The 14,025-nt window shown below is 40.6% G+C and overlaps 1 protein-coding gene across 1 annotated transcript; it reads left to right on the forward strand.

Annotated features, from left to right (window-relative positions):
- The first annotated feature begins 1,317 nt into the window (after positions 1–1,317).
- On the forward strand, positions 1,318–9,338 carry LOC106097774 (uncharacterized). Its single transcript, XM_019349603.2, has 2 exons — positions 1,318–2,807; positions 3,063–9,338. The coding sequence occupies exon 2, from the start codon at positions 3,306–3,308 to the stop codon at positions 9,081–9,083; it is 5,778 nt and encodes a 1,925-aa protein (XP_019205148.1). The 5' UTR covers positions 1,318–2,807; positions 3,063–3,305; the 3' UTR covers positions 9,084–9,338.
- Positions 9,339–14,025: the final 4,687 nt, after the last annotated feature.

Genomic DNA, 14,025 nt, shown 5'->3' on the forward strand with positions numbered 1-14,025 from the left:
TTCTTTACCTTACCTTGCAGTCTTCTATGCTTTTGTTTCTTCTCCCTGTTAGGTGCAGACGTCAAAACAAGTCTAGTAGTCTGCCTTCTTTGTCACTGATATCCTGGGCTGTGAGTTTGAGCGGGTTCACTTTATGAGTAGCGGATTTATAAAAAGTGCACTCCAAAGCCTCCAAAAGTGCAGTTCTAGCAATAAAGCATTTGTGAAAAGAAAGCCTAGCATGCTGTATAGTTTGTTTTTTGTTTTGTTTTTTTAAAAAGATCTTTTCCAGTGCGCCGGTCAGTGTTTGAAGTCCGTCTCTTAGTACCTTTAACTTGAGAGAAGCAAAGTGAGATTGTGAAGGTGAGGTGTGGACACAAATGCTCAGACTTTAAAAGAAAAACAAACAAAAGATAAGCCCTTTTATTCTTATACTCTTATATCAGTGTAAGCAAACTACAAACTCTGAAACCAACAGCACAAAACACAGGAGCTCACTGACACTTGCAGGATATAGGGAAGCAATGACAGCAGACTCTTTGACAACAGATAAGGGGAAGAGAGGGCTATATACGGACAGACCAATTACTAATAAAAAACAGGAAGGAGAGGAACGCACATGAACACAATTAACAACAGGTGAAACTAGTCTGGGAATCCAGGGAAGACAGACAGGAAATAAAACTGACACCGGCCACAAAATAAAATAAACCTTCAAAGTAAAACAGGAAAAGTCAAGGGAGACATGAACACTGACACTAAACAAAATGTAAAGACAAGGAAACAAAAGAGACCAAGGTACAAACAGTATATGAAACAAATGAATGTGTAACAGAAACACCAAAGAGGCAACTTCTAATAAAAAAAACACGCGCGCGCACACACACACACACACACACACTAACAAAAATGCAAGAAACCTCACTGGAATTGATATAAAGTAAACATAATAAGCAAAGACTGAAATGGAAGAGGATCCAGACAATGGTAGGATAATAAGAAATAAGAAAAAAGAAATCACCAAATGTAAAATCAGACGCTCAAACACTAAAACAAAAAACATCAAACATAAATGAAGATATATCCTAAGAATCAAAAACAAAGAATCAAGAATTTAAAAGCGAAGGAAAAATACATCCAGGGACCATGACAATAATGCTATTTTAGCTTCAGAAGATAAATAATGTAAGATAAAAGACCGTGTAAATAACAACTCAGAAACATAAAATCAAAACGTATTCTTTGAGCCGATATGGGGCAGTTCAAAGATGAAATGTCTCAGCTGAACATTTTTGTCCCAGGCCTTCAGCAACAACAGAAGCAGCAGCTTAAAAAAACATTATCAAACATTTAGACAGAATATACTGATTTACTGGACATTTTTTTAAAGTGAAGCAAACCATGAGGACATGGGACATATACAAGCTACTGAAATGAACTGAGATCACAAACATCATTTTAGCCATGGAAAAGGGTAAAAATAGAACTGGCAAAGAAGAATGGGAATGGAAAACACAACTGGAGCACAATGGTCATGTTGTATTTACAGTTCTTTAAGCATATTATAGTACACTACAAATTACTAGCATACAAGTTCATACAGTTAATTACAGAAGAGTCATTGCTTTATGTTAAAAAAAAGTGCAGCATTATGCACTATTAACTTGCAAACTATAAGTTAAAAGAGCTTTGTAGCAAACTATGGGGCTGTATCTGTGCTATGCCATAGTCATATGCATTTCAGCTGTTCCCTAGCAGTAGGGGGTAACAATGGTTTTCCAAGATAATTACAAAGGGAGACAACATAGAAAATGTCTCTGGATGCAATCAGGCTGTTCTGTCACCAGAAATGTACTGATTCAGTGTACACATTTTAATGGGAGAAAAAAACTGTTAATTTGTTAAAATCTTGCTACATTTGGTTGTCAGAACATTTCTATTTTCTAATTCTGCAAATTAAGTGGAGTTTTTTTTACCACTCTATTAGATGTTGTATTGCATTTAATATTTTTTTTACAGAAAATAGTGACTTTAGCGATACTTTCCCTATAGCCACCAGCAAGTTAACATGATTGGATTTTAGAGAAATGTCACCACAAATATTGCATAGACTGGCATTATATGTAAAGCTATCCATTGCACCAAGTGGAAATACCATTGCAATTCTTATATGTGCATGCCAATTGCTCTCTGATTATCTTATGCGTTTGCCCTTAAACGTTTTCAGAACCTTCAACTTTCAGCATTTATTGCCGTTTTAAACTGAATAGTTTCAGACTGTTCACTATGGGCTGGCAAGGACACTCATCAAAGTGATGAGTTGATTCTGTTCATCTGGACATAACGTTTTTAGTGGAAGAAAAGTTTCGTGACTCATCCAGGTGACTTCTTCAGTCTCAGCTGACTGCAGGTTTCCCCAACCTTATAAACTGTACATTTGCATAATGAATGAAACTAGCACCACTGTTGAGCAATGTGAGGCTGTGAGGTCGGTTTCTTGATCATTAATATGCAAACTGTCATCACCATTGATCAACAACCACCGATCAATGGCTGTTCTGTTATCACTAAGAGTTGTAAAATGTTTTATGACTAAAATATTATTCTCAGTTGTTATTCATTATGTGTTTACAGCGCCCTCTGTGGTTGCTCCAAGTAATGCACTTTAGAAACGGCTTTATGTTGAAAAAAAAACTTTATTGAACAGGAAGTCCGCTCAGTCAAGCAAAGCAAGCGAACAAGGAGAAGGGAAACATATCGGCACACAGTTTATGCTGTCCTGTTGGAAAAAATACTGTCCACATCTTCTGTTTATGGTTGTATCGCCGGTATGTACTTAAAGTATAAGTTGCAACTTTGGTTTTGTACAATATGTTGTCCGCTAATGCAGTATTTGGCTGTAAAGCTAGTCCTTTTGTTAAGCTAGTTACCCGCGATTTTGGAGGTCGTCTGGATAGCATCAATAATACAAGTTCACATAATTAGACATATGACTTATGTTGTGTAGTAGCAGTGTGGTATATAAATGTATATTATGCTGCACATGTGTATATCATAACTGTATTTGTTTGTCTTGTTTTTAGTTTTACTCTTTTGAATGTCAGTAAACCTGTTGACAACGATCATCGGTCTCCAGAGTGGTGATATGAGAAAGGTGTTAACGCCCCTGCATCAGACATGCACCCATAACGGCACAGTAAAACGGCGGCATCCGCACGAACAAAGATAACGCAGTCATCGCACGCTAGAGTGAAGCTGACCACTACTACGCCTCGGAGCAACACGGCATACAGCAGTGAGCCAGCAGTCATCTAGTCAACTCCACCATGTCCAGTAAGGCGTCATCCCTCAAGACCCGGTCTGAAGCTTCGTGTGCCTCCTCTACAGGTTCTGCAGCAGCCAAAGCCAGAGCAAAAGCTGAGGCAGCAAAGGCACGTCTCAGCTTCGCAGCTAAAGAAATGGATTTGAAGGTAGAAAAAGCACAAATAGAAGTAGCAAAAGCTAAAGTCGAGGCATCCATTGAATATTTACAGCATGAAAAAGATGTAGCCTCAGCCATTGCTGAAGCAGAGTCATTAGAAGCAGCTGCTGCTGCACAGACAGAAACACGCAGCAACATCTGTCCCTCAGTAACAGCAGAACGAACTAAACAATATGTTATTGGCCAATCTGCATTTGTGAGAAAAGAAAATGATGCTGCTCTTCAACAATCAAAAAATGAAAGTGTAACACAAAGTAAACCAGTGCTCACCTGTGATCAGCCACCAAGCCCTAAAAAAGAAAATGACCCACAAAAAATTCCAATTGGTCTACCAGATGATCCTGACTGTTGCCAAAAAACTCCAGTCATTTCCCCTTCTCCTAATGATAATAAAAATTACAGTACCAATTGGTCAAATCAGGTGTCAGCATCTAGCTTCCATGATGCTAGACCTTTATACAAGGAGCCTAGAGAATCAAATGTGAGTGACTTCATCAGATACTTTGCTCGTCGTGAAATAGTGGCAACAGGGCTGCTCCAGTTTAATGACAAGCCCCAAAACTTCAGAGCTTGGAAACGCTCATTTGAAAACGCTATAAGTGGGTTAGATCTAACGGCAAGTGAAGAAATGGACTTAATGTTAAAATGGCTTGGCAAGGAATCGGCTGAACATGCAGAACAACTGAGAGCCATACACATCAACAACCCAGTCAATGGCCTCAACATGATATGGGACAGACTTGAACAATGTTACGGCTCAGCTGAAGTGATCGAGGATGCACTGTTTAAAAGAATTGATGCTTTCCCCAAAATCTCATCCAAAGACTTTGCAAAACTGAGAAAATTTAGTGACCTGCTCATGGAAGTGCAGTGTGCTAAAGCTGAAGGAGACCTCCCCGGTCTCGCATTCCTAGATACAGCAAGAGGAGTAAATCCAATCATTCAAAAACTCCCCTTCTACCTGCAAGAAAGGTGGATCACAGTAGGTGCCAACTACAAACGCACGAAATGTGTCTCCTTCCCACCATTTAGTGTTTTAGTAAACTTTGTTGCACAAGAAGCTGATGCTAGAAACGACCCGAGCTTTAACCTCACACCATCACCTGATGCACCCAGACCAGACAAACTACCTTGGAGAGCAAACAGACAAAAAGAGATTTCTGTGCACAAAACTGATGTCATCTCTCGCTCTAGTTCAGACACACAGAGGTCCCTGAACAAAACTGTAGATAGTGAAAAGCTTTGTCCAATTCACAAGAAAGCCCATCCTCTCTCAGTGTGCAGAGCATTTCGCATGAAAACACTGTTAGATAGGAAAACGTTCTTAAAAGAAAACGACTTTTGCTTCAGATGCTGTGCCTCATCTTCACACATAGCAAAGAACTGTAAAGCCAAGGTACAGTGTTCCGAGTGCAACGATGAGAGACACTGCACAGCTCTCCACCCAGGACCAGCTCCCTGGCTAAAAGAAACCGAACCGGCAGCAGAGCATGGCGGGGAGCCTGACATCATTGAATCAGAGGAGATCACTTCTAAATGCACTCAGGTTTGTGGTGTGAATGAAGCAGGCAGATCATGTTCTAAAATCTGTCTCGTTAATGTCTACCCAGCAGGCCACCCACATCAAGCAGTGAGGCTTTATGCCATTCATGATGAACAAAGTAACAGATCATTAGTACGTCCTGAGTTCTTCGAGTTGTTTAATGACTGTGGCCCTAGTTCCCCTTACTCGCTTAAGACATGTGCAGGTACCAAAGAGACAATGGGTAGAAGAGCTACAGGTTATGTAGTGGCAGCTTTAGATGGTTCAGTCCACATCCCACTGCCTAGCCTAATCGAGTGCAAAAATATCCCAAATGACAGAGACGAGATCCCCACACCCAGTGCAGCTAGACACCACAGCCATCTAAAGTCAGTGGCTCACCTCATTCCTGCCTTGGACTCTAACGCCCCCATACTAATGCTTCTCGGACGGGATGTCATTAGAGCTCACAAAGTCCGCAAACAGATAAGTGGCCCTAACAACGCACCTTATGCTCAAAAATTGGACCTAGGATGGGTCATAGTAGGAAACGTGTGTTTAGGCGACGTCCACAAAACTCCTGCAGTAAGGACTCTGTTCACAAATACAACTGAAAGGGGACGTCCCACAGCGTTCAAGCCATGTCCTAATGTTTTCAACATAAAAGAGAAACATTGTGGGATACAAGTTCCACTCAACTTCAGCCCCCAGCTTGCAGACAGTGCTTGTGAACCTGATCATTTAGGATGTAATGTGTTCAAACAAACGAGAAACGACAACTACATCTCACCTTCCATCCAGGACAATGCCTTCTTAAAAATAATGGAGGAAGGACTAACAAAGGACACGAATAACAGTTGGACAGCTCCTTTACCATTTAAGAATCCACGCCGAAAGCTCCCTAACAACAGACCACAGGCCCTGAATCGCCTAATGTCTCTTCTTCGTACCTTTGAAAAGAAAAAAGAGATGAAGGAACATTTCATCACTTTCATGGACAAAATATTCCAAAACAAACATGCAGAGGTTGCCCCTCCACTAAAAGAGGATGAGGAATGTTGGTATCTGCCACTATTTGGTGTCTACCATCCCCGTAAACCCACGCAGATCAGGGTCGTCTTCGACAGCAGCGCCAAGTATGAAGGCGTATCCCTGAATGACGTTCTGTTAACAGGACCAGATTTTAATAACTCATTGCTTGGGGTCCTATTACGCTTCAGAAAAGAAGCCATTGCCTTCACAGCAGACATCGAACAGATGTTCTACTGTTTCAGCGTGCGAGAGCAAGACAGGAACTACTTACGTTTCTTGTGGTTCCGCGACAATGACATTTCCAAAGAAATTGTGGAGTATAGAATGACAGTCCACGTCTTTGGGAACAGCCCATCGCCAGCAGTGGCCATATATGGCCTGCACCAGTCTGTCCTACGCGTCGAACCAGACTGCGATGCAGATGTGAAGCAGTTTGTCATGCGCGACTTTTACGTTGATGACGGACTCAAATCTCTACCTACTGTTGAAAAGGCCATATCTCTACTCCAAAGAACCCGAGATGCACTTGCAAACTCAAATTTAAGACTGCATAAAATAGCAGCAAACAGAAAGGAAGTACTAGAGGCATTCCCGACTCAAGATCATGCCAAAAATCTAAAAAACCTGGACTTTGAAGCTGATTCAGTGCCCATGCAGCGTAGCCTAGGTCTCCTCTGGGACCTAAGTAAAGACTGCTTCACCTTTGAAGTATCTGATGAGTCAAAGCCCTTTACTAGGCGAGGTGTTCTATCAACAATAAACAGCCTCTATGATCCGCTGGGCTTTGTAGCACCAGTCACCATACAGGGAAAGTCAATTCTTCGTGAACTTACAGCTGAAAATGGGGACTGGGATGCTCCACTGCCTCCTGAAATGGAAGAGTCCTGGACACAGTGGAAAGACTCACTCAAAGACTTGTCTAACATGATCATTCCTAGGGCATACACAGACATTTCACCTTCAACAGCTGTGAAAAAAGAGTTGTGTGTTTTTTCAGACGCATCTACCAAAGCCATAGCCGCAGTGGCCTATTTAAAAGTGACAGATGCAGAAGGACACAGTCAAGTAGGCTTCGTAATGGGTAAGGCTAAGCTAGCACCACGCCCAGATCAGACTATTCCAAGATTAGAGCTTAGTGCTGCCGTTTTAGCGGTTGAGCTCGCAGATCTTATCTCAGATGAACTTGACTGTAAACTAGATCACACTACCTTCTACACAGACAGTAAAGTAGTCCTAGGTTACATCTACAACGAGTCTAGAAGATTTTATGTCTATGTCAGTAATCGTGTGACTAGAATCCGCAGATCTTCTCAGCCATGCCAGTGGCACTATGTAGCAAGCAGTCAGAACCCTGCGGATCACGCCACTCGTTCTGTTCCTGCATACCAGCTGCCACTTAGTAACTGGCTCACTGGTCCTGACCTTTTGCATCAGATTCAGAGTTCTCTAAATGACTCCTATGACCTTGTAGAGCCCAGCATGGACTCAGATGTAAGACCTCAGGTAACTGCACTCAAAACAACAGCCTCAACTAAAGAACTGGGCTCAGACAGATTCACCAAGTTTTCTACCTGGAAATCCCTCACACGTGCTCTTTCTAGACTAATACATGTCATCCACAACTTCAAATCACCACCAAGCAAAGCCAATCACTGCCATGGCTGGCATTACTGTGAAACGGGACTTACTGTGGATGAGTTAAACCAAGCTCAGAACCTTGTCATTCAAGCAGTACAGCAGGACGTGTACGCTGAAGAAATCAAGTGTGTGCAAAAACATGGAAAACTACCCAAAACCAGTCCTCTCAAAAACTTAGACCCCTATCTGGACAAAGAAGGACTCCTTAGAGTAGGTGGTCGCATCAGAGACTCAAACATTAGCCAAGGTGAGAAAAACCCTCTCATAGTTCCTGGCCACCACCATGTTGCAGCGCTTCTCATAAAGCACTACCACGAGCAGACCCAGCATCAGGGTCGCCTTTTCACAGAAGGAACCGTTCGCTCCGCAGGATGGTGGATAGTGGGCGGTAAAAGAAAAGTGAGCACAATCATCCATCACTGTGTTACCTGCAAAAGACTTCGTGCCCCTTTGAGCACACAAAAAATGTCAAACCTCCCTCCAGACCGTCTCACAACAGATCCCCCGTTCACAAATGTGGGCTTAGATGTGTTTGGTCCGTGGTTTGTGTCTTCACGACGTACAAGAGGAAGCGTCAATCAGAATAAAAGGTGGGCTGTCATATTCACTTGTTTGAGTATTAGAGCAGTTCACATTGAAGTGGTAGAGTCACTTGATACATCTAGCTTCATTAATGCATTCCGACGATTTCTGGCCATGAGGGGACCAGTGAAAACTGTTCGCTCTGATCGAGGCACCAATTTTGTAAGCGCATGTAAAGAACTGAAAATCCCTTCAAACTTGGACAACACAGCTGTGCACACCTTCTTAAAAGAACATGGATGTAAATGGACTTTTAACCCACCTCATGCCTCCCATTTCGGCGGATCGTGGGAAAGAATGATAGGTTTAGCACGGAGAATTTTGGACTCTATGTTTTTTCAGCTTAAGACCACCAAACTCACTCATGAGGTTCTCGTCACTTTCATGGCAGAGGTGGCTGCTATCATAAACTCTAGACCCCTTGTCCCGGTTTCATCAGACCCGAGTGACCCCTTTATCTTGACTCCAGCTGTTCTCCTGACTCAAAAGTTAGCACCCCTTCAGGCTCCAGCTGAAAAATTCACAGCATCAGACCTCTACAAACATCAGTGGCGCCAGGTTCAGCACCTGTCGAACATCTTCTGGGGCAAATGGAGAAGAGAGTTTCTTCCTACCCTCCAGCCACGCCGCAAATGGCAATCAAGCCAGCCTAACGTGAGCTTAGGAAGTGTTGTGGTACTCAAAGACAGTCAAGTGCCAAGAAATGAATGGCCCCTAGGTCTCATAACTAAGGTGTTCCCAAGTAAAGATGGTAAAATACGTACCGTGGAAATTAAGGTAGCCAAATCAGATGGTACAAAAGTGTTAACCAGACCTATCTCAGAGATTGTACCTTTGGTGCCTTCTTAACATGTTGTTTTCCCCAATATTTAAATGTGGCGTTTATTCACGCCAGGCGGGGAGTGTTCTGTTATCACTAAGAGTTGTAAAATGTTTTATGACTAAAATATTATTCTCAGTTGTTATTCATTATGTGTTTACAGCGCCCTCTGTGGTTGCTCCAAGTAATGCACTTTAGAAACGGCTTTATGTTGAAAAAAAAACTTTATTGAACAGGAAGTCCGCTCAGTCAAGCAAAGCAAGCGAACAAGGAGAAGGGAAACATATCGGCACACAGTTTATGCTGTCCTGTTGGAAAAAATACTGTCCACATCTTCTGTTTATGGTTGTATCGCCGGTATGTACTTAAAGTATAAGTTGCAACTTTGGTTTTGTACAATATGTTGTCCGCTAATGCAGTATTTGGCTGTAAAGCTAGTCCTTTTGTTAAGCTAGTTACCCGCGATTTTGGAGGTCGTCTGGATAGCATCAATAATACAAGTTCACATAATTAGACATATGACTTATGTTGTGTAGTAGCAGTGTGGTATATAAATGTATATTATGCTGCACATGTGTATATCATAACTGTATTTGTTTGTCTTGTTTTTAGTTTTACTCTTTTGAATGTCAGTAAACCTGTTGACAACGATCATCGGTCTCCAGAGTGGTGATATGAGAAAGGTGTTAACGCCCCTGCATCAGACATGCACCCATAACGGCACAATGGCCATAAGTACCATTCACAGAGAGTTGGGGAATGTCTGCAATCACAACATTGTAAGATGCTGAAAGATGTACCTTTAGGCCCCCTCCTCAATTCAGAGATGGTCTTTCCTTTTTCACGTATATTGCCTCCTTGACTCCACGCTCAAACCAGAGTTCCTCATCACTGAATGAGTGGCCACTGGGCTGTAGGTGTAAATAGACCGCGAGTCTGGCCTGATAAGTTAGCTCTTCTGTGTTGTGTCATCCACTTAGCCAGAGGTTGTTTGGTTTCCCTGATATAAATCATGGCAATCCTCCTGGCTTCCAACAATGTACACTATATTACTCTGTGCCGGGGGACCGGATCCTTGGGGTGGACCAATTTTTGGTGCAATGAGTTTTAGGGTTTGAAAGCCACAGAGACACAGTGTTTAGAGAAAATGTGTCTCAGTTGTTCTGATAGTCCTGAAACATAACGGATCTCTAAGAGTTTTCGCATAGGCACCAGTTGTCCTCCTCATCTGGATCAACTGGAGCATTCTTTGGGTGCTTTCCCAGCTTTGACATATGTTCAGCTGGGATAGCCACATTTACTCAGGGCCTTCTTGACATGATGTTCTTCTGCTTCACTGGCCTTGCCTGGCCAGGATGATAAAACACAAAGAGAACAACAAAACTCAAGAAGCTTCTCGGATGAGAGGTGAGGCGTCCTCAAGCAACTTAAAGAAGTCCAGATGCTTTTCTTTCCAAGCTCCTTAGACAAAGAGAACAACATCCTCACCGCCCTGCCTTTCACTAATATAAATCTGTTTTTGACTAACAAAAAAATCTTGCAGATCACCATTGAAAGTGGAACTCAAAATCTCAACAAGTCCTCAGATAGCTTCAACGAAAGCAAATTTTCACAACTAGAGTGTTTGAAATGATCAAAGCAAACAACCTTTTGTATCTGTTTCTACAGGAAAGCAGCGGGCTCTGCTGTTGAAGTAATATTTTGTAATGGTATTAGGAGAGCTATAAAAGTGTCAGAGACCTGTAAACAGGCAATCAGAGAATGAGCCATGGTCTGTTGCTTTCACAGGCATCAATCACTAAGTAATGAATGTGAAGTCTGAAAAACAGGCATTTGACGTAATGGAATAGGTCTACACTGTAAAAAAAAAATATTGGCATTTTAACAGAATGTTTTCTATTAATTTTAGAGAATTTTGCTGTTATCTTTCAATACATGAAAAATCAATAAAATTACAAAAATAGGCAAGTAATCTACTATTTTTAAATTATTTTAAAAACCTATCATTTTGAAAAATGTACTGTACTTTTACAAATATGCAATGTTTATTAAAGAGATAATTACATAATTAATACTGTAAATATATATGCAAATTTTTTATTCATTGAGACAAAATTAAAAACAAAACAATTTAAAATTATTTAAAGTAAAAGCAGAAAAGAAGAAAAACAACAATAATAGAAATGGGTCTTCTACATAGATTTATATTTAAGGTTAAGAGTTTGAAGAATAAAATGTTAAATGTCTGTAAAATTAAGTTCTATAAGTAAAAATACAATTAGTAGCATCTTTTCAGATACTTCCATTCATTCTCTCCGCTTATCCAATTCCTTGTCGTGGGGGTCTTTTCAGATATTTCTCGAGTAGCATTGAGTATCATTAGCTCGCTAATATAAGAAACAAACCTCATTTGAGCATGGTATTAAACATTTATGACCAGACATATTGCATATAGTTAACAGAAGAGTCAACTAACTATTAAGCTATCAAACTAGCGCTTAATAGGCATAGCTTATGTGCTGATTAAATTCGCCCCAAAAAACTACTTCAGTAAAATTTATTTAGATAGAATTTTTCACAGACAATTCACAAAATACTTTACAGAGCTAAATAACAAGTAAGTCAAGTATGTAGTGGATTCTACATTTAATTGCTCATTGCTGATTGTGTTTTATGCATTGAATTTAACATATGAAAAGATGTGCTCCAATCAAAAGAGAAGAACATTTCAAGAAAAAAAGAACGGTACCACACTCATGCAAGCCACTATTTTCCTAATTTTTAAAAAAGGCAGAGACCCACTGAGCTGCACATCTTATCGACCAATATCACTCCTCCCGGTAGACGTTAAAATTCTCGCAAAAATTCTAGCCCGGCGATTAGAATCGATCATGCCCTCAATTATTTCAGAGGATCAGACAGGATTTATAAAGGGAAGATGTTTATATTCCAGCATAAGATGACTTCTTGGTGTCATTCTTTCTCCATCATCTTCTAATGTTCCAAAGCCATAATATCTCCTGACGCCGAGAAGGCCTTCGATAGAGTGGAGTGGGCCTCTCTTTTCTTCTCTCTAACACAGTTCGGTTTTAATAATAATTTTGTCTCATGGGTCAAACTACTCTACTCCTCTCCCTGTGCCTCTGTCTGTACAAATAATCAACGCTCCACACCATTCCCACTTTTTCAGGGAACAAGACAGGGGTGCCCATTATCCCCGTTACTATTTGCATTAGCGATTGAATCACTTTCAGTAGCTTTAAAAATGGTGGAAGGATTCAGAGGGTTTGATAGATGGGGTATAAAACATCAGGTGTCGCTTTATGCAGATGATTTGCTTCTTTATGTGAATGATCCTTTATTAAATATCCCACACATTTTGTCAGCATTAAACTCCTTCGAATACCTATCGGGATATAAGCTTAACATTTCCAAAAGCAAATACTTTCCAGTTAACCAAATGGCTGCAGACATACCTACATCATCTATACCCTTTAAAATGGCTAACTAAGGATTCAAATATCTCAGCATTGCAATTACACGATCTCTGCATTTAATGCGAGAACAGAATTTTACCTTACTTACAATGAAAGTTAAGTCTGATCTATAAAGATGGAACTACCTACCGCTGTCTTTAGCTGGTAGGATTCAAATTATAAAAATGAACGTATTACCTAGATATCTATATGTTTTTCAGTTTGCCCATTTATCTTCCTAAATCATTTTTTAGAACTATAAATGACGATATTTCATTGTTCATTTGGGCCGGTAAACGTCCAAGGGCTAGTCGTTTGCTTCTCTATAGGGATAGATCAGCTGGAGGATTAGGACTGCCTAATCTAATTGGGTATTATTGGGCATCCAACATGTATAAAATATAATCGTGGTGTACGTCTCCCCATACTAATTGGTGCCTGAGCGAAGCGGCCTCCTGTTCCTCGTCATTACGTGCTTTAGCATGCGATACCTTACAATCATCCTCATTAAGCCTACCTTCCAACCCAGTTGTTGCTGGAACATTAAAAATTTGGTCACATATAAGACGCCACTTTGGATGGCTCACCCTCCCTCTAGCAGATTCTCTGTCTTAGAAGATAAAGGACTTGTAGTCTAGGTGATTTATACGTAAATGATGTTTTTGCAAGTTTCAATGAATTAGTTACTCGCTTTAATTTCAGTAAATCTGAATTTTTCTGGTATTTCCAGTTGCGAAATTTTGCAAAGAAATGTTCAACTTTATTCCCACAAATCCCAACTCCCAGTGGAATAGACTTGGTTCTTAGAGCTAATACTTTGTCAAAGGGCCATATTTCTTACCTTTACAAACTAGTTTCTCCACCTAGTGAATCTCTTTTACATAGGACCAAGATGAAATGGGAGTCAGAACTCCACATGAGTTTTTCTGAGTCTTTCTGGGAGGGAGCTGTAGGGGCCATTAATTCGTCTTCTAGTTGTGCCAGACTTTCATAAATACAAGTTTTCCACAGACTACACTACAGTAAAGAAAAAATGTCAAAATTATATCCAGATAAATTTGATGATAAATGTAATAGATGCTCACAGACACCTTGCAACCTTACTCATATGTTTGGGCGTGCCTCAGGCTGTCTGAATTTTGGCATCAATTCTTCAAAACAATTTCAGATATATTGGGTATAAATCTAACTCCAACTCCACATATTGCAACATTGCACATTTTTGGCAAACCACCAAATAACCTTTGTAGTACAGCTATCCAAAATAACCTTATTGCATTTGCTTCTCTTATTGCCCGAAAAAGAATTTTGTTGTTGTGGAAATCATCTCAGCCACCATTAATCAAAGTCTGGTTACATGACATACTAGGACTTCTAAACTTGGAGATAAAATTCTCCCTCAGAGGCTCCCTCCCTCAGAGGCTCGTCAGATAGATTTTTTACTTACTGGAAACCATTACTTAAATACTTAGAAAAGTTACCAGCACGAGAAATC

The sequence above is a fragment of the Oreochromis niloticus genome, linkage group LG20, assembly GCF_001858045.2.
Source record: "Oreochromis niloticus isolate F11D_XX linkage group LG20, O_niloticus_UMD_NMBU, whole genome shotgun sequence".
In the NCBI taxonomy this organism is placed as follows: Eukaryota; Metazoa; Chordata; class Actinopteri; order Cichliformes; family Cichlidae; genus Oreochromis; species Oreochromis niloticus.